We start from the raw sequence: 20,681 nt of genomic DNA on the forward strand, positions 1-20,681 counted from the left end.
TTGCAATTCTATAATTTTAATTACAGAAATGTTTACTCTTGATTTACTTGCAGCTGGCTTATCCTGTAATAAATGTCAGGTTCCTGGAAGACTCTGGAAGATGAGGTTCTTTCAGGACGACAGTGATTAAACAGGACACAGGATTACTCCACTAACCATTGTTCAGCCAACGTAGACCCAATAAAGCAATATCTACGAAGAACTATTTTCTAATGACCAGCATTATCTAGGTGGGTTTCCTGCTAAAAAAAAAATAATTGCTTAAGCCCCCAAAGGAGTTTCTATCAGCTGGAAACTATGCAGCAGTTAACAGAGGGAAACTAATGAATTTATAATCTGGGCTGCCAATATTTAGGCATTTCAAATAGTCAGAGACTGTTCTTAGATCACTACTCAGAAATGCTTTACAGATACTCCAAAGTCTGATAAGGGCAGTCACACTCATTCTGTAAAGCTCTGTACCAAGCCTGTTCCAGGTTCCCTTCTTTTCAACCCGTCCAGCTTTCCATCATGCAGGGAGTAATGGTTCTCCCTCTGCACCAGCTCTGCCAACATATCCCTTTAGATCTGCCTCCCAGGTTTTAAAATACTTTCATGTATCAGAAGTGACCAAGACATGATGCAGAAGGTCTCAGGCTGCAGGACTGCTGGAAAAACAAAAAGGAGAGGACTAGCTCTGTGTAAGAAGAACCAGGCTCCTGCCCCAGCACACATACAGGAGGGACTCGGGCCAATAGCCTCCAAATGCTGATGCGCAACAGGAAAAGAGCGATGTCGTAAAAGTAAGGACCTTAAATGTGGATGGTGATTATGACACGGAATAAACCTGCTTTAGCTTCATGTCAGTGATATGGGTTTTCTAACACTGGTTTCTCTTAGTCCCTGTAAGCAAGTTGGTTTCATCTTGAATGAAACAACTCTACGTTTTGCTCTGATCTTCTGTTTAACCACCCTGCCTGAAAGCTATCTCATGCCCTACAGGTACAATACACAGAATTCTGAGCTGAGAAGGAGGGAAAAATTGTTAGTACAACTTATTTTTGATCAGTATCCTAAGAAAACAAAGCAGCCAAAGAATCCAATCAATCCCTCAAAATCCCTCCCTTACAGATTGCAGTACAGGGGCGTTTTTTTTTCAGATGAGCTTCCCCCATCCCATTCTATTTCTCAAGATGCTTAAGGCACATTCTGCTTCCAAATAAATGTGGAGAGAAGAAAAAAATTAAAATAAATAGAATTTGCTCTAGACAGAAATTTTATGGCATATCTAACTACGGATTTGCACTCCATACTTCTACAGGATTCAGGAAAACATCCTAGTTGAACATACACTCCAAAAACAGCAGACCATTTACACCCACTCTCATCCTTGTCTTCTCTTGCTTGTTCTATTTATACTCCAGCTTGTGGGAACAGATGGTTATTTTCTAGGGTTCAGCACTACATTTAATGCACTTTTATTTTTTTTTAAGTTATTCACATGCTGAAGACATTACAAAACCACGTTTCTGTGCTTAACTACTGACAGTTATTATGAAAATATAGGTTTTATTTTCAAAATTAATAATACTTCAAAACCTTCATAGAGCATCACTGAAGAGACAAAGTCAATTAAAAACTTAAGCATAAACACAAGTCTACAAGAAAATTTTGGTGGAACAAGTAATTTTCATGTGATTATTTTCGGGCATAGCTCAGTAAGATAGCTGGTTATTTTGTTTTCCTTGCTGGTTAAAGAAATGCCAACTGTCAATCTGCAACTGCTATTTTATACTCCTTATGGAAAGTTAAAGAGTCCCCTCCACCCTCAGTCTCTTCCACTGTATCAGAACATTGAATGCAGTATATGCTCATATCTGTTTCTATTAGCAATGTAATTGTGGCAGTTTTCTCATCTCCAAAATACTTGAAAGAAAAATATTAACCAAATAATTGTGCATTTTTTCCCCTCACTCCTTATTCTTATATATACATCCTTATTCTTATATATATATATATCCTATATCTTAAATGGATTTGAGCCATGCATGCAAAGCCTAGTGTGATTTATTACACTTGAGTTACTTCAAACTGAGATAGTGGAGAAATTTTATTCATTTTGTATAGTGAAATAATTAATGAATGGAAGTGTAGTATAGAAAAACAGTATGCTTATACAGAGAAGACCATCTTGAAGCATATACTGTCAGTAGTTAGGGCACATATATTAGCATTTATCAAGAGTAGTTTAATAAATCAGTAATTTCAAAATACTGTAAAACCTGTACCAAGAATGTACTGTAACTATATTAAAACACTAACTACAAATTTTTTTTTCCTTGACAAAAGGGAGCGTTTCATCAAATATACTGAAAATAGTGAATATAATCAATGCTTTTTGCTACTGCAGACTAATAATAGCAGGCAATTTCCTTTTGAACTGCATGTGCTGCTTCTTTGGAAAATGAAGGAATAATGGTAACTGTTAAAAGACAGCCAAAAATACACCCAGCAAGCTTGTACACTTTCCAAGGAACTGTAGATGTCCTCTGCCCATCTCCTGCATCTCAGTGGTGGCAACTGTCCTAAATAGCGTGCCTGTACTTTATTTATTTCTAGTATCACTTGGCACTATTTTGACAGCTCACAAAATAATGAATTCATTGAACCTGGTGCCTGTGTTTTACCGTTAGCCATCGCTAATTTTTGAGGGAGATGGAAAATAAGCTATTACTCTAAATCAGTTACTTAAGAGTGTACAGCTTTTCCCTCCACCCACAGTAAGATGTCAAACAGCATCTCTGAAATATCTATTTCTGTGGGTGCAAAGTTTCATTCTGCATTGTATGTCATTCTTCTAGAGCTATTACAGAAAATAATAAACCTGACTGGATATACAGATCTACTACCCATTTCCAGTGACATCTTGTATGTTCAACTTCTGTAAAAATACCTCAAGGGACACCCCACAGAGGTAACACTGATAGGAAGGAAAATGCAAACTGCTTCAGTTTAACTCTCAGGTCATGTTATCGTAAGTAGATAAAATTTACCTTTCCTAGATTTCTCATAGAGCACTGCACACACTCAAGGCATCCCACAACTGCAATTACAACAGTGCTCAAGGAGACAGGCACAAGACATGACAAATTCCCCACAATAGCTACAGAAAAGGTGATAATTCACATACATGCAAGTCTGGAGATGAGCACTTAGAGCTTAAATGATTTCTTAAAAAAAGAATTTCCAAACCCAGAAGCATATAAACAGTGGAAGAGGAATTTGTCATTGGAACACAGCTTTCTCAAATGGAGCCACTGATCCCAGATGCACACAAAATTCACACACAATAGACAGGTATCAACTAACTCTAAGGAAATATGCCATGTATCCTTACCTGGTGGTGTTGGGAATCATCCAGTGTTTTGAAAACCATGGCTACCATCCCGTGTGCTCTCAGATGCATTCGGAAGCTGGGCATGGCACACTTGGTCGCCAAGCTGATTACACTGGAGAAAAGTAACTCGGGATTAGAACAACCAAAATGACCACACTTAGAAAACCTGCAGATAAACAAGTCCACAACACAGGACTGACCTGTGTTGTGGACGCCTCAGATAAACTCTGTTGGGATGTTTCTTCTAAAATTTATATAAGGCAAGTTTGCAATCGGTGAACAGAGCAGTGTTTTACTCAACAGTTGCTTACCAGCACCAAACCATGTCTGCTTTATTCTAAGCCTGGCTAAAAGCAGGATTTGAAAGGGCACCTTGAACTTGCTTCTTAAACAAAACAAAACCAAAAAAAAAGCTGAAATCAATAGTTAAATTAAAACATTCACAGATTAAGCATGAAGGTCTGATTTAGAGACATGGGAGAGCTTATTACGGACCAAGGCATTATCAGAAATTGTAAATGTGAACTTCCACTGCTATCTGATGGTTATCTAATTGACTGACTAGTCCCACTTATGTCTGACATTACTTTTACAGTACACTTTTTTTATATTTATTGCTGCATTTATGATTGATGGAAACACTATAGGTTTCAGAAAAAAAAATGTGACAAATATATTAATCAGCAACCAGCATACCAGTTCATTTCAAAAATGGAGCCCTTCCCCTGGCTTTATCAGTAAGCTGCCATTTCCAGCACAGTGAAACATGGCAACTATTAAAAATATATTGCTTTCAAATGTGCAGTAATGTGGGAGTGATTCTGCAATCGAGTGTTCCATGGCTACTGAGGAATCTGATTGTAAGAGATGCATACAGTAAGGTGTTGAAAGAACAAGGGGCCTTTCTGTCTCCACTCACAACAGCACCAGGAAGACCTTACCTACCAGTTTCTCATTCTTTTATGTCTATTCCTATCCTTACACATTGATTTCCTTTGGAAAAACACTTTTCTTTTAATTTGTTAACTAAAAAAAAGGTTTTTATTGTGTTTATACAAGTTACATTCCATTATATAAATTTGGAAAGTAAAGAATTCAGTTTAAGATCTTAGTATGTTTGCCATATGAGCAAATTAAGAGCACTCAATATGAAAAATACCCCAAATTGTCATTATAGTAGTAATTTATTCTTATCATAATGTATATACAAACTGGATAACAGACTTCTTATTTCTATACTCCAGCAACAATATTCATTGCTAGTTTCTGAAGAACAAAGAATAAATTTTAAAATAGCTCTCTTAAAGGCATATAAAGCTTCTTCTCAACCACATCAAACCACAAATAAAGCATTCCCATCACCTGTCTCTAGAGGTTCAAATTTTACCTTCTCTATTATTTCAGTTTTACCATTTCAGTTTTACTGAACAGAGAGGAAAATTTACAAGTATATAAAAAGATATTATAAATCGTTATTATATTTAACAATGATTATTACTTTTATGTCCAGGGAATGGACATCAATATTAATTCATAAACTTTGTCAAAGCAAGACTAACACTTTTCATACTAACTTCACAGTAATGTGTAACTTGAATATTAAGAGTGCAACGAGTAGTCTAAGACAACTGAAAGGAGCCTCCAATTAACACTGAGGCCTCTTTACTTCCAGTGTTATTTCTCAACACAAGATGAAGAACAGGCAGCTGGATTTAAACAATAACTCAATATTACATTAGTTCTAGATTATCATCAGCAAATTTTCCAGTCTTAGGGATTTTATTTTAGAATTGAATTTTACATTAAAAACGGAAAAGACATCGTACATTAGATTGCACTAAACAAAGAAAAGTTATCAGAAAAAATTTTTTTAATTTATAGCTGGGATAACAAGTGTGTCAGATGTCTCTTAAGGTACAATTTTCTAGTTCATCTTCATAGTTATACTGTTTTTGATTATTCACAAGACACCATCTTGGTTATTATTTTCAAATTTTATTCTTCATAGCAGAAGTGCTAGGTAAATGGCAATGACATTTTAAAGCATAGTCTCTTCTCTGACAAATATTTAATTCAGTATCTCTTAAATATACATTCAGTGTTTTATATTAAGATATCTTACCTAAGGCAACGTGTGTTTAGGGGTTGATTGCTCTTCAATCCACTTAGCAAGTACTCAATATCATCTGTGAACTCCTGATTTTCACCAAATTCCACTACATCATTGAAGTGCTTTACATGCTGAACAACAGTGTATAACTGGAAAAGACAAATATTTTCATCTAGGTAAGTTGCTCTTGGGATTGATTATAATCTTAAAAAGTACAGTTTAAAAATCTATTCAGTTTTAAGTGCAAGGAAACATTAAGAAGTTAATGAAGGCCATTCAGTTATTTAGATAAAAATATTATTTTTAATAGGAAAGCCAAATTTCATTTGAGACTGTTCCTTCAGTACTTAAGATTACCGATAATTCTTTATCTTAAAAATTTGTTAAGAATACTTACTTCTTTGTCTTCTTTCCTACATTTCAATGCAGTTACTATCTCTTGATAGGGCTGAGTAGGTATTGTCACAGTTTTTATCACTTTGGGAGGTGGTGCAGGAGCCTTAAAAACTCCATCATCTTTATGAATTGCCTCCTTTGAAGATAGCCTTACCTATTAATAAGAAAGTGCTAAAATGGGCAGATGTTTTGAGCACGTAAACATACACTAATACAGCAGGAAACAGTACAGGTGTGCAATCGTCAAACTCACATTTTGGGACTATTTAGTCCTTGCCTTACACTACCAAGATGTACCTAAGCTGTGGGATAATGTACCTACGCTTAAATAAAAATAAAAAAAACACACCAAAATAAAAAACATTTCTAAGTATCAAGAAAGCTCCAGTAGAATTCTGAAACAAAAAAAATAAGACAAAAAGAAGTCTTTATACTGGTTCCTTAAGCTTTAGGGTAAGTAAACCAACCAAATTCAGTGTTTAAAAACAGTTAAAGTTTGTAGCACCATAAAAAATGCCACACAGAGAAGTGAGAGGCATGGTGCATGCCTCAAACAGGTACAGCATGCTCTTGTAAATTCATGGTATGCTCTGTACACAAGCCTCATTCCTGTTTGTGCTGTTAATTACTTCAGGAACAACATATCATAGCACAAAATACAGCAAAACCTGTTCTGAACTTACAACAGGCAGGAGAGAACTTGATGTTAGGTCTAGAATAACTACTGACAGGTTTCCAGACATCTCAGGCAAGTATTACAGGTTTCCCCTCAACCTACTTTGCTGTATTAGTTTGAGGCTACTAGAAGCTTAAGTGTCAGCTTATCTTCAGATTACTACTTTGGCACAAATTCAGATATGAAGACAAGCTACAGAAAACAAGGCATACAGGAAACAGACCTCCAAATGCCAAATTCTAAATGTAGTGCCAATGCCAGTGGTCATTTACTTACCCTCAATCTCTCAGTACCATCATGTACTTAGTTTCCTTATATAAAAAATGAGAATATTTTTATCGTGTGACTGAAAAAATAGAATTAATATGCAGGCATAGAGGAGGCATGAACTGTTACTCTCTCCAGAGGGCAGCTGAAGAGGAAGCCTTCTTGTGCATTGTACATTGACAGCCAAAAATAAAACATAAGCCAAAACAAGCTGCTCTTTTAATGCAGTATTCTTTACATTCTGCCTCTGTCAATGTGTGGCATTTCAGTATTCACTCACTTAGGCAACGTGGCAAAATGCTAATAAACCACCCTGAAAAGCTGGTTTAGAGCACATACTGGAGGACTCTGATCTTATCAGTCTGTGAACACATGAGATGCACTGAAGTATCTCATCCAAGTCTTGGTCAATGGCTGCCCCTTCAAAGCCAGTTCCAAGGGAGCTTGGAGAGGCCATAACAGAGAGTATTTGGCATAAGCAGTTGACATGCTGTGGGTTTCTCACCATAAACCTGAGACAAATTTATCCCAATCTTCAGGTAACAAATTTATACAGAAATTAAAGAGGCAGGATCATCTGCAAAGGAATTGCCACTGTATTTTTGGATTAAGGCTCATTTACCTTGCAATTTTTAACACATGTAGTTTACACACACATAAATCAAGGTTAAAAAGTGACTGAAGTAACTCCAGATGTACATCTTAACATGAGGAGCAGATACAAACTCCCCTAACTGGTTTGTTCAGCCAAACCTCTGCCATATTCCTGAATTAATATTTTGACGGTTCCAGTTACAAAGGGGAAGTCTGAGAGAAGACAAAAGTGCCTGTCTGAATGAATGATCCAGACATTTTCCCAGTTTGAAGTTATATTCAAAGTCTGTCTGAGAAGACTCAGACAAAATCTGCCTTTAAGTCAGTTATCAGAGTACTACACAAAAATCAGTATCAATACAAAGATTCAGCAAGCAACAAAAGTTTCAGTTCAAATGTACATAATTTAAATTGAGAAAGGGGTTTAGGAAAATCCCAGGGCTGAAATTTCTGCTCTGTCCTCAAACTCTAGTAGAAATTGTTATTTTCAAATGAGTCATCTGCATTTTCCAGGCAGTGCAGTTAGCATCCAAGGAAGGCTGTTCAGAGTACTGTGAAGAGGCAACTAAAACCTACCACAAACCCAAGAGGTAGTATCAGAACACCATACACAGAGGTAGAATTTTAAAAAAGAGAAAAAAACATCAAAAGAAAAACACCAAAAACCTCACCACAAACTGGTGACAAAAACAAAAGCTGAAGACCTGCTGCAGCAAAAAAATCTACTTTCTGATTTTCTGTTCTCAGGTAAGTACTGCCAGCAAGGCACCAAATGAAATGAAGTTTACTGACAACACACAATGCTCTCTTAGCAGAATCAGTAACAAATTCTACACGCATAAGCCCAAGACCCTGGATTCTCAGGGTCTCAAAAGAGTTAAAGAACAATTACTTTGAGCCTCAAAACAATCACTGACTTTTGAATAAACAACTTCTAGAAGGGTTCACACCTCTCGTCTATTTTTTGTAGACATGCTTATATCCAATATGTTCATATTAGCATATCTGACTGTACACAGAAAATGTTGTTTCCTTCACAATATCTACAGCCTCAAGTCAGCAACTGCCATCACTCCATTAGAAAGGAAAAAGAAGTGAACTCTCTTTTTAAGTTTCTCCTTTTTGATCTGCAATTTGCTGATTTCTGTGGTCATAACTTTAAGTATTTTTTGGTAACTGTATGTTGAAGTGATGTGGGAGATTACATTCTACAGTATTTTCATTGACAATGTCTTTTCTAGCAAATACCCAATGGCTCCCATCACAAAGTGGACTTCGTTATGAATTACTGTGACATTACCAGATACCAAGAACTTATTTTTTTTTAAGAAAATATAAATCAGTGAATCTTAAAAGGAGATTTAGTAAACTTGAGAAAAAAACAACAGTCTACTTACTGGGACATTAGGAGTTTTCAAAGCTGGTGGTGCTGGCAGAGCCTCTGATTCTGGCTGGTTCCAGTGTCTAGCATTATACACAGCTTTTGTGGGAGACTAAAAGAGAAAAATAAAAGTTATTTTTTAAGTAAATTACCAGTAGTCACTACACATTTCATAAACTACTGTAGCAATAATGTAGCCAAACAAGGAAAATTAGCTTCATTTTTCCCTTTCTGTATTCCTAGCAACACAAGTTCTCAACATCATATATATATATATACATATCAGAAAACGAGACAGATTGTGAAGCATCTGATGGTTTGAAAGACATACAGACCCACCCAAATGGCAAAAGACATATGTACACATTTAAAGAATTTTTCAGTTGTTTAATCTTTAAAATTTATTCAAAGGCTAAAGGTCTGCAACCTTCCTATAGACAAAACCAGACAGCTCTGGGGGAAAAAAAACATGCTAGCAAACATTATGTCAGTAGAACTATGACTGGTTTAGAATCAAAATGCAGAACTGATACAGACTTTTATGCTCTGAGGAATAAAAACACTCAAATGAAATGCCTTAATCCATATTAATAAATTAAGAAGCCTTTTCTTTTTGTCTTGCTGAAAAATGTGTCAAGGCAAATCAAAATGCATCAACATTTACTGTCCTTGAATTTCTGGGAAACATAATACAATTCTTAGAGAAAGCAAAGACAGACCATATTTCTAGCATTTGAGTTTACCAATCTATTTGCATAACAATATTGCAGACTAACACACCACTGCAATTTTCGCAATTTCCCAACATGCCACGTATGGAATAAACTGGATAATCACCTGCCTCCTCACAGCACTTATACAGCACTTAAACGGGGAAAAGTAATTTCAAGAAGAAAAAAGTTAGGCAATACAAATATTTTTCTGTCAAAATATAACGTTTCAACTCTTTAACCCAAATACAGCCCATGGAGGGTCTGTGTGAGGCAAGCCCAGCAGCAGCAGCCAGGGACTGAATCCCACTCTGTGAAGCGTAACAAGGTTCTGGCATGTCAAAAGCTACAAAGCAGATTTTCTAAGTCAAGGGTTTCTGTATTACTGTAGAGTAAAACTCTACTGTGCTGCATCCTTCCGTTCTCCACAAGAGAAAGCCCTGACTAACAAAATTTCAAGGAATGTAAGCAGAATGAAAACCTCTCTGAGGTTTGTCAGCAGAATGAAAATCGCTATGAGTTTCAGAGCCCGAAAGACCTGTCAAGTACCAAATAATTTGAGTTTCCAGACAAGAGAAAAGCCTCTTTCCCTCCTAGAGTGTGCTCTGACGTGGTCAGGACAAACAACTTAGATGGATTGTTAAATTATGTTTTTAAAGCAGTGCTCATTCACCATTCAGCAACATGCATATAGTAGTTATTAAGCTTCATCAATTTTTCCAAGGAAGCTCTTTTAAACAATATATATTCAGCTCAAAAAGTTATGTTGAGAAATCAGGTTCATGTTCATGCTACTACAGTTACAAGAGGACACCTGGGCCCACAAATAGGAAGACTGTGCCACATAGAAGTTTATTTGAAGAAAGTTAACCAAAATAAAAATGGTTAAGAAGTTAACTATTTTCTCCTATACATTTCAGAGCAGCAAATTTTTACCCACAATCTGACTCAGGGTCTGCAATGAACAAAGGAAGGGCAACTTAGTAACAAAGATGTTTTTTTTAATGAAGAAAGATGCAAGTTTCACAGCTGTCTGTAATGGAAAAGAACCACTGAGTATTTTTTAGACACTTTTTTTTCCTTGAATTACTCACAACTGTTCCACAATTTATCTCAGTATATATTTAACATTGGGAAGAGAGGGTATAAGTTTCTGGGTGCCCTATCCTGGTATATGGGATAGTTCAAGGAAATAACACACTCTGCCCATTAACCTGCATGGACTCTGAGCACATCATAGAATCACAGACTAGTTTAGGTTGGATTGGAAGGGACCTTAAAGATCCTCTAATTCCAACCCCCCTGCCATGGGCAGAGACACCTTCTCTCTTGCAGTTTGAAGCCATTATTCCTTGTCCTGTTTCTACATGTGCTTATAAAAATGCCCTCTCCAGCTTTCTTGCAGGCTCCTTTAGGTACTGGAAAGGTGCTCTAAGATCTCCTCGGAGCCTTCTCTTCTCCAGGCTCAACAACCACAGCACTCTCAGCCATCTTCATATTTGAGCTATCCCAGCCCTCTCATCATCTTTGTGACCTCCTCTGGACTGATTCCTACAGATCCTTATGCTGCGGGCCCCAGAGCTGGATGCAGTGCTCCAGGTGGGGTCCCATGACAGTGGAGTAGAGGGGGAGAATCCCCTCCCTCGATCTGCTGGCCACACTTTTGATGCAGCCCAGGACACAAGTGGCTTTCTGGGCTGCAAGTGCACATTGCCAGCTCATGTCAAGCTTCCCAAGTTGTTCTCCTCAGGGCTGCTCCCAATCCATTTTCCATCCAGCCTGTATATTTAATATCAGTTTCAGCTGATGCGTAATAATTCTTAATCTTGCAGGGAAGCTTAACTGCTACAATTCTGACAGCAGTGTACTGCATTACAGCTGCCAGAAGTCCTGTTAGCATAGGATATTCTTTATTAATAGTCCCAAATCTCAGTTATAGTCTCAAATAGTATTCTATCCCTGCTTAAAGGATACTAACATATTAATATTCCTGAATTTCCTGTCTGGGAGCATCATGCTGCACAGAAGCTTTTCAGGTCCCTGCAACAGCAGCGTCAGGCTCAGCACACCCAGCATGAGATGCTGAAGGGAGATGCAACCCACACAACAGGACCCTACATCTGTGGCATTCTCTTAGCAACAATGGGGCACAGACCCACGCAGGCTCTGCTGCAGGACTTTGATGAAGTTCTGGGGAAAAGCACACCATGCTTGGGACACAAACCCTCTGCCTGAACATTCCTTGGTCTTCAGACCTTGTGCTCCACAAGGAGCCAAACACAACCCCTGGCAGGCACAGGGGGAGCAGAGTCACACTGGTATCAGAGCTTGTCTTAGCCAGGCAGCAGCTGGGACAGGCCCTCGCTGACTACGCAAGAGCAGCGCCTGTAATCTCGGCTTTTCCAAGCTGAGCACCTCTGCTGCACACAGAGGAGGCACAGCCACAGAAAGAGAGGCCAGTGCTCTGGTCTGGAGTAAGAACAAAGCACACAAACAGCTGTGCCAGCACAATCAAAAGGTCCACACAGCATCAGGGTGTTTTCTTCAGCAGAGAGCAACAGCTGATGCGTAGGAAAGAGTTCAACAGGGCAAACAGATAAACCCAAATTCTTTCTAAATACTCAGGGCTCAGAGGCTTCTAAAGATGGCATGCTTTTTATTTAACAGTCAAAAATGGACTTTTCTTCCCTGATTTTCCTTAATCCCTTACTGAACCAAAAGCTAGGGCATCCCAAAGTGTTTTGTGACATGGCACTTTACAGCTTGCTTAAGCATTAGCAGTGCAATATGGAAAAAAAACCCACATTTAATGTAAGAAAACAAATAATGCCACCAATAAATGATTGCTCTGAGAAACAAGGACATGTTCATTTAATAGCTCTCTTGTAACAGAATCGAAGTGTATCTGGAAATAGTAATAATTTAAAATCTCAAATACCTATGGTTTTAGGTAGTTTAGGTTAGTTTTAGCCACCATCCCTTGTAGTATCTTCCACTTTTAGATCAGAATTGATCTAAAAAAGTGATTATGCCTGTGATTCCATGCCTTCCCAGTAATATTTCCTTAGATAGCAGACACTGCTCCCCAGCATCCCTACCTGCTGGTGTCTGGTCAGTCTCACACTGACTGCACACAGCTCTACCTCTAAACACCCCTGCAAAAACCCAACACTGCTTTCCAAAGAAATATGTTCTAATCAGTTCTAACACATTATGCAGAGACTTTGGAGCCTCTCTTACTACTCACATGGACTTCGACATGGTAAATACATCCCTCCTTTACAACCACTGCTTAAAGTAACCTTCATATTGTTCCTTGCAACACAACATTCAAGATCCATTTCCCAAACAACTGCAAAGAAACTGTGCCAATACTGATCAACCAGTGAGCACTGTGTAGACCTGCTCTGGATTAATGTGTGACAGAACTGAAGGCAGCAAAAGCATCAAAGACCACATGAGTGCTACTGAAGAAAAACTTTTCAGAAGTGATTGATCACAAAAGCAAAGGGGTTGGTTGGTTTGGTTTTGGTGGTGATTTTTTAAGGCAACTCAAATGTTTGTGATAACAAGCTTCCCTGAAGAAGCAACACTGATATTGAAGCAGCAGTGATTTAAAAAACTGACTTACTTTCTCTTAAAGACAAGAACCTTGCAATTATTCAAATAATGCAGACTTTTCTTTAATAAGTCCTTCTCTCAAGATTAACTTAGAATAGATGCAAGCTGAAGTACATCACTCCTTTGAATTCTGTGTTCTTAAGGCAAATAAGTTCTGCAATATTAATCAGCTATAAGAGCTTCTGCTGAACAGCAGAAGAGTTTCCTTTTTCATATGTATAGAACTGACAGCTGCTTACACAGAGATACATGTCTGAAGGAGTGCAAATATTCCAGGGAGGGTATAAAGCATATGGTACTGTGGGACTCTGCATGTGGTTCTTTGGGGGTGAGTGGAGATGCAAAACCAGAACTAATGCCAGGGATTTCACAAAATGCACAGAGCTGTCACTTTTATAAGATCATCTCCAAATGGCATCAACTATGGGTCATGCTTAACCTCCCATCCCTGAAAGCCTCAAAGCTGAAATTTTCAAGAGCTGGCACTCTGCACATACTGATGCAGCACTGCCTGCCATTCATAGATGTAAGAATAGCAGAAAATAAGAGCCAGGGATATGAGTCACACAGAAAATACGAGCAAAACGAGAAAGACAGCAACTATTAGCAGGCAAGAATGCTTTCCAAGGTAGAAGACAATGGCAAAAGAAAACCCAAGAATATTTTTAACAGATATCCTGATAAATGCATTATTTATATCTGAAGTGCATTCAGTAACACTGTATGCCAGATGCTTGTCAAAACTACAAGTTCTAAAAAAAAAACCCAATAAAGGAAATATATGATTTACCACTCAGTATTCATAATCATTAAGAGTACTACCCTGTCCTGCATGTCTCACTTTGAACAGGAAAAAGGTAACAAGCACGTTTGCAGCACAGACCTGTTCATAATGGGCTGTTTCTTTGAACAGTGAGAGGAATGAACATTCAGAGCAATGAAAGAGAAATCACACTTCCAAACAGGAAGATGGAGTATCAATTCAGCACAGGCTGAGCCATGTGTATAGAACAGAAAAAAAAAAGTTAATTTAGGTTCCAGTAAGATAGCGGTTTCCAACAGCAGTTTAAAACCGGAAGCAAGCCAGGACCAAGTCATTTTTCCAGTGTTCAAAATGTGAACCAAATCTCCATAACTTGGATCACAGTAGCAGATGAGTGCCAGTAAGTCACCTCTGGGTGCCATGAATCATATAACTGTGAGCTGCTATACCATTTAAACACAAAACACACTATGCACACACATAGCCAGACAACTACAAGCTGTTAGTCAGACAAGGTGGAAGAGTATCAGCAGCAAACACAACGAGCAGAGGAAAAAAATGTCAGTGCAACTTTTCTTGCATCAAACTCGTGAAGAACTGCAAAATGTTTTTTCTTCCTTGAAGCTCAAAAGGAGGCCCACAGGGCACAAGACAATGGATCAAACACCCAAGTGAAATATGGAAACTGAACCTGAAGAAACAGGATGGTTTGATAAACATGAGATTAATTCTCTAACAGATATAACTGATGGTGTTCTGTATGCTGCTTGCACTGAGTGTACTCAAACCTGGTCAGCTCAGAAGCAGAGGCCATATGGTTATGGTCATTAACTCAGCCTGAAACCTATGTTAAGTCTAATTGAAAGGGACAGAGTATCATAGTTTAGACATATCAGCACAATACTGGACAAATAACACTTCAGTCAAGAGAAAAGAAAAACCTGCATCCACCTGCAAGAAACTCCACTGACAAAAACACATCTAGTACAAATCACTCAGACAAAATTCCTGTCCTCTTGGTTGCTAAAGGCAGAGAGACACCGCAGACACAGACACACATGTCCCCTACACCTCCTCTCCTGTTAATTGTAATCTACCCTAAGTGTATCAATCTACTAAAAGCAAAGCCTTACAAAATTGTAACTGCAATGAAATTCCAGAGGGCACACGGCTGGGGTGTGCATACACCCACATAAGCTTTTCCATTTGGATCAGAAGAACACTGTCCAAATAAATCTCCCAGATGTCCTCAGTTGCAACACTGGGGTTTGCATCAGGGCCTGAGTACACTTACCTGATTCCTCCCCAGTGCAACCAAATTTCAAATGCTTCTCCAGAGAGCACTTACCTCGTGGCAGCTGTTACTGGGCATTGCCTAAATCAGGTCAGAATAAAGCTAATTCAAAGTAAAAACTTTGAAATGTGTATAATGAGGACGCTGGGCCCTCAATCATTTCACCCTCAAGATGTGCTCATGTTGCATTGTGCAATTCTCTCATGTACATCAAGTCACAGACAGAGCTGAGTGAACCAACCCTGCTCACACAGTACACAGGAGCTGGGAAGACATTTTTGCATATTCATCTGCATATAAATTAAGCTTCCTCTGGCAAATGAAACTGGTATATTTTAATCTCTTCGAGTGTTTTTCCCATCTGAGAACTTCCTACAGGACTGAGGCCTTGTGCAATGTAACATTTATCCTACTCAGCTATCCTGATTGCCAAATTACTAAAACACTGAGTTAATTACTGGGAACTACAAAACTGGGGGGGTGGGGGGCGTGTGTGTGCAGGGAATGTGAGGATGCAAGAGAGAATTTAGTTTCAAAAATATTTTAATGCATCTTTGCTTCTTGCCTAAGAGCTAATGCCAGTAGGAGTTGGAAGTATAAAACAGCAAGTTTCCACTCTTATTTTTCATTTGTTCCTCTTGTCTCTACGAGGACTAAGCCTGTTACCTCTATGTTGCCCTTTGCATGCCCACCTTCTCAGACAAAGCTGGTAACAACTCTGTTGGCACTGAAGAGAAGACTGCAGCTCCAAGAATGTTGCTATCACAGTTCTACTCAACAGTTGCACATGGAGGACACCCGAGGAAGCGGTTTTGCCAGGCTGAAGGATCTCAGCTCAGCATCTACCGGAACACACCCTGTTCCCCACTATTTAACAAGAAGGAGTGGGAAGAAAATAATTTTGATCAGAATCAAATGATTACCTTGAAGTAAGGAGACCAACTCCGGGCATTTGCTTTCATTCTGAAATGGTTTCAAGGTGTTACGTCCCAACTGAATTCAGTAAAATTACAGTGGTTACTTCACTCCTCAATTTAGGTGACTAATCTAAAAACCTGCCAGTCCTCATTAGTATCCTGCTTACTAGCTGAAAAATGAAGAATTTGGTTTGGTCTATTTACATTAAGAATAATAATAAAAAAATGCCTACATGGTAAGCATTTGGAAGCCAGTACTAAATAAATATGCTTAGAGAATAATTTGGTTTTGCAAAGGTTAAGGGCGATAATAGTATCAATATGAAGTTGTATTTTTTAACAAATCAACTACTTGATAAACAGATTTATTCTTACTTTTTGTCATGTTTTATCCTTTCTTAAAATTGATTTTTATTCCAGCAACATAAAAGTTGCTTACAACACACAAGCTGTTTATAATTGGCTGGCACTTAGAACAGCTCATCTCTCGTGCATCATTCCAACAAATAGTATTTGTACAAAAAACCCACAAAACCCACTTCAGTTCAGGACTGGGCAAACGATCTGCCAGAAGCACCAAGCAGCAAATGAAAGGAATGTACTGCAGAGGCAGCAACATGCAGTCACAGGTTGTCAGCTCTGGCCAGCACTGTTTGTCAGCTCTGCTGACAGACCGACCGGGCTCAGCACTGAACTGACACAGCCAGAGACTGCCCAGAGTATTTCCATTGTCCACACTCAGCTCGACTCCTCAGCAGAGTCAAAACAGCATACACCAACTAACAATCCTTCCTATTCAAAACATGCAATTTTGACTTTCTAAATTAGGATGTAAATAGCAGCTCAATATGCTTAATTATCAGCAGTTTAATATCGCTGATAAAAATGCTTAATTACAACCGTTCATCCTTTCGGTAGGACACTCTTTTCCTAAAGGTTATGCAAGATGAAGACAAGCAGTTCTTTTTCAAATTAGTTCTGGCCAGTCTACTCTGATCATACCATTACATTATAAAAAGGGCTATGACTGATAGAGCAAAACTTCAGAATCATGACTCCATTCCTGCTTTCTCAGGACTATTTACTTAAAATAAGCTATGAAAAAATAATTAAGCAAAACCACACAGGGTTGTGCACTGAGGAGAGACTAATCTTCACATAATTTAAATCTATAAAGACAAAATAACAAAGAAAAATCTTTAAAAATTTAATTCAGGGAAATGCTGATTCATTTGCAGGCCAGCAGAAAGAAATGTTACTTGCAGGATGCCTTCGATAAACATCTACTGTAAAGTATAACACAAGCTAAGTGGAAAACTACAGCCCACAGCTCAGCCCAGTTTGTGTCCCCTCCCACACACACGTCAGTGTCACATTAGCCATCAGACCACGCAGCCAACCCAGGGCCAGGCATGGGTTTGTACTTCTTCAATTTCAAAACACTTCCAAAGATCAGGTATAAGCATTTCAGCTTGAACTTCTAGTTAACTGGACACAGCATTTGTTTTGAACCGGTATTTATAGCTCCTTCCAGTCAGCAGTGGAAAAAGGTCCCATCAACCTGTAAAAGATCTCCCCGGTTATACCCTTAACACATGATTACTGCATGTACGCTTGCATTGCTGCAAATCCTCTTAGGAACAACAGGATCACAGGTCAGGTTTATTTTCAAGTATTGATAGTTTCTCACAGTGCCTAAAATTTATAACAGGAGTACGGAAACTCAAGGAAAATAACCTACTCATGGAAAAAACCTGCCTATAGGACAAGAAAGATGCAATTAAGTAACAAACTATGGACTAGTTGCAAATCAGACAGAAGTCACACAGAAGGGAAAAAAAATTTCTCCTCTTTCAGCATTTGGTAACTGGAAATAAGTGCTCTTTACAGAGTAGTGATTTAACATTTGCTTCCAACTGACCTGTCTAAAAACAACACTTGGAAATCTTGCACACATTTCTGTACTTTGTTGGGTACAGAAGTTATTCTTAAAACTTTAATAAAACATGAAAAGCAATAAATAGTTACAGGGTTATGACTAGACCAAGTTTTTATCTTGGATACCGAGTTAGCAGCAGTCTGTTGGCTAAGCCATGTCTGAATTCAGCAATGATTTCATTCATGTATTCAACACTACTGTCATGACTAACTCTACCAATGTCACTTGATCAAAGTACTGCACGTAATCCTGCTAACGCCGCCTGTGTTTAGTGAGCATTTCTCAGTTGCAGTGTTGACTTAACCAGGTTAAGACGACTTAATCTCTCTTCTTGGGTTCCTCAACTGAGTAGATACAATTGTTAACAGTCTCCCAGTGAACTGGACTGAGATTTATGTTAAAGTTTTCCTTTTTAAGTGAATTATTTTTATAGTAATTCACAACGTTGGGAAACTCAAGGGGCAAGAAAACAGGAACAAGCAGGTGGTGCAAAATGAGAGCAAAAGCAGCATAACCAAATGCTTCTGTCAGTATTTTTATTGTTTTAAGCAAAACCAGCCCGTAGAGCAGATGGAGTTTTGTTAGGCTTGGGGTTGGGGTTTTTTTGGTCGTTGTTTTTTAATGAATAATCCAAGAAGATCTCAGCTTTTCCTGACAAATGCATTCCACACTAGTGGAATAACCTTCAAGCAATGCCACTGCTAAAAGCACTGTTATCAAAATGTTCTCAGGCACAGCAAGTACCAAAACCAAAAAGCAGTCACTAAGGAGCACAGTGCTCTGACACAGTAAGGCAAGCACAGCCCCATGGCAAGCACAGACACCTGTCAATTCACAACTAAACAGCAATAACAGCTATAAACTTGATCTAGCACATCCCAATCAAATCAGTCGTTATCTCCAACCCTTTGAGCCTCATGCTGGGTGCCAAAAACGACTGTGGTGGTTTAACCCCAGCCAGCAACTAAGCCCCACCCAGCCAATCTCTCACTCGCCCCCTGGGTGGGATGGGGGAGAGAACTGGAAGGGTAAAAGTGAGAAAACTCATGGGTTGAGATAAAAGACAATTTAACAGGGAAAGCAAGAGTCATGTGAGCAAAACAAAACATGGAGTTCATTCACCACCTCCCATGGGCAGGCAGGCGTTCAGCCATCCCCAGGAAAGCAGGGCTCCATCACACCTCACAGTTAAACTTGGGAAGACGAACACCATCACTCCAAATGTGTCCCCCCTTCTTCCCCAGCTTTTTATATTGCTGAGCACAATGTCATATGGTATGGAATTTTCCTTTGAGTTAGTGGGAGTCAGCTGTCCTGGCTGTGTCCCCTCCCAACTACTTGTGCCTCCCCAGCCCCTCACTGGTGGGGTGGGGTGAGAAGCAAAAAAAGTCCTTGACTCTGTGTAAGCTCCGCTCAGCAATAACAAAACCATCCCTGCATTATGAATACCATTTTCAGCACAATTCCAAAACAGCCCCATAAGAGCTACTCTGAAGAAAAGTAACTATCCCAGTCCAAACCAGCACACACAGGAAACTCCACGATCCAGTACTTGAGTGGCCCGAAGAAAACACCATGATAATCAAGTTAGTGGCAAAGAGATTCTTCCATATTTTTTCCTGTACAACCCCATGTGTGCACAACAAGAGGAAGAAAAAAGCACATTCGTGTATTCCCATTCACTGTGTACATGTGGGGATGCACAGAGTCACAAACCAGACAGGTTTTCTAGAGCTAAGACTTCAACAAGTGAATTTAGAGAAATTTCTCCAGGCACAACACCACAAGAGAGTAGGAAAAAAAACTAAGCTAGCTTACATTCATTAATAAACATTCAATTCTCATTGCAAAAGTGAGTAGTTAAGGGAAATACACACATTTTAACTGAAATTTGGGGATAGACTAGTTCTCTTTATCTCACACTTTGAAGTTGTTTTTTTCCAGGTTCCTATTTAGAGACAGATATTTTGCATAAGACCACTGGAAACCATCCCAGAGTATTCCTACAAAATCTGATTCTCTTTATTTCCTGACTCCAGCTAAAATCTGTTTTGAGAGGAGCAGGAGCAAGAGCAAGAAATCCCAGGAAGTAATTTTTATGGTCTCTATTTTCAAGTCTTTAGTCTGAGTAGATTTGGACCGTAGCAACTAAAAATTTCTTGTCTACCTTGCAGGGTTTTGCCTGATAATAGAGAATTAGTTTCATCTGTAGAAGGGGAACTAAGCTCAAAGGGGCCAGCAGGTGGGCGTATCCAGAGCTCCCAAACTTACATGCTAGAGCAAGAGTCATCCAACCAGTTGAATTAAAATTGTAAACAGCTGCAAACAAACTTTTGCAGATGTTACTCATGTATGCTTCACACCCATCATTTGCAAGTCAAGTAATGCCAATATTTATGTACTGTAAGTACATAATTATGTTGCTATGGAACGTAACACTCCTCCTGTAACTCGGGCTCAGGATAAAGAGGTTTAATTCACTTAAAAGCACAGCTCTGGTTAAGACTTTACATACCCACCATAATTTGTGGCTTCTCCAACGAGGCAGTGATTTCAGTGAGTCTCCTTACACTAAAAGCAGTGTCTAGAAACACTGTTATTCACTAAGTCAATAATGTCTGTAATATTTTATTACAC

General features: G+C 38.7%; 1 protein-coding gene across 3 annotated transcripts in view; it reads right to left on the bottom strand.

Annotated features, from left to right (window-relative positions):
• WAPL (WAPL cohesin release factor) overlaps positions 1-20,681 on the bottom strand; it is a 64,928-nt gene that overhangs the window by 18,421 nt on the left and 25,826 nt on the right. For 2 of the 3 annotated variants that reach the window (XM_027698670.1, XM_027698668.1), the window contains exons 5-8: positions 8,817-8,912; positions 5,884-6,036; positions 5,499-5,635; positions 3,377-3,488 (exon numbers count right to left, since the gene is read on the bottom strand). In XM_027698670.1, the coding sequence (XP_027554471.1) occupies positions 3,377-3,488; positions 5,499-5,635; positions 5,884-6,036; positions 8,817-8,912 (498 nt within the window). The remainder of the gene's footprint in view (positions 1-3,376; positions 3,489-5,498; positions 5,636-5,883; positions 6,037-8,816; positions 8,913-20,681) is intronic. The other variant, XM_027698669.1, reaches the window with a different exon arrangement.

Source organism: Neopelma chrysocephalum, unplaced genomic scaffold (assembly GCF_003984885.1).
Source record: "Neopelma chrysocephalum unplaced genomic scaffold, ASM398488v2 Primary Assembly neopelma1_131, whole genome shotgun sequence".
NCBI classification, from domain to species: Eukaryota; Metazoa; Chordata; class Aves; order Passeriformes; family Pipridae; genus Neopelma; species Neopelma chrysocephalum.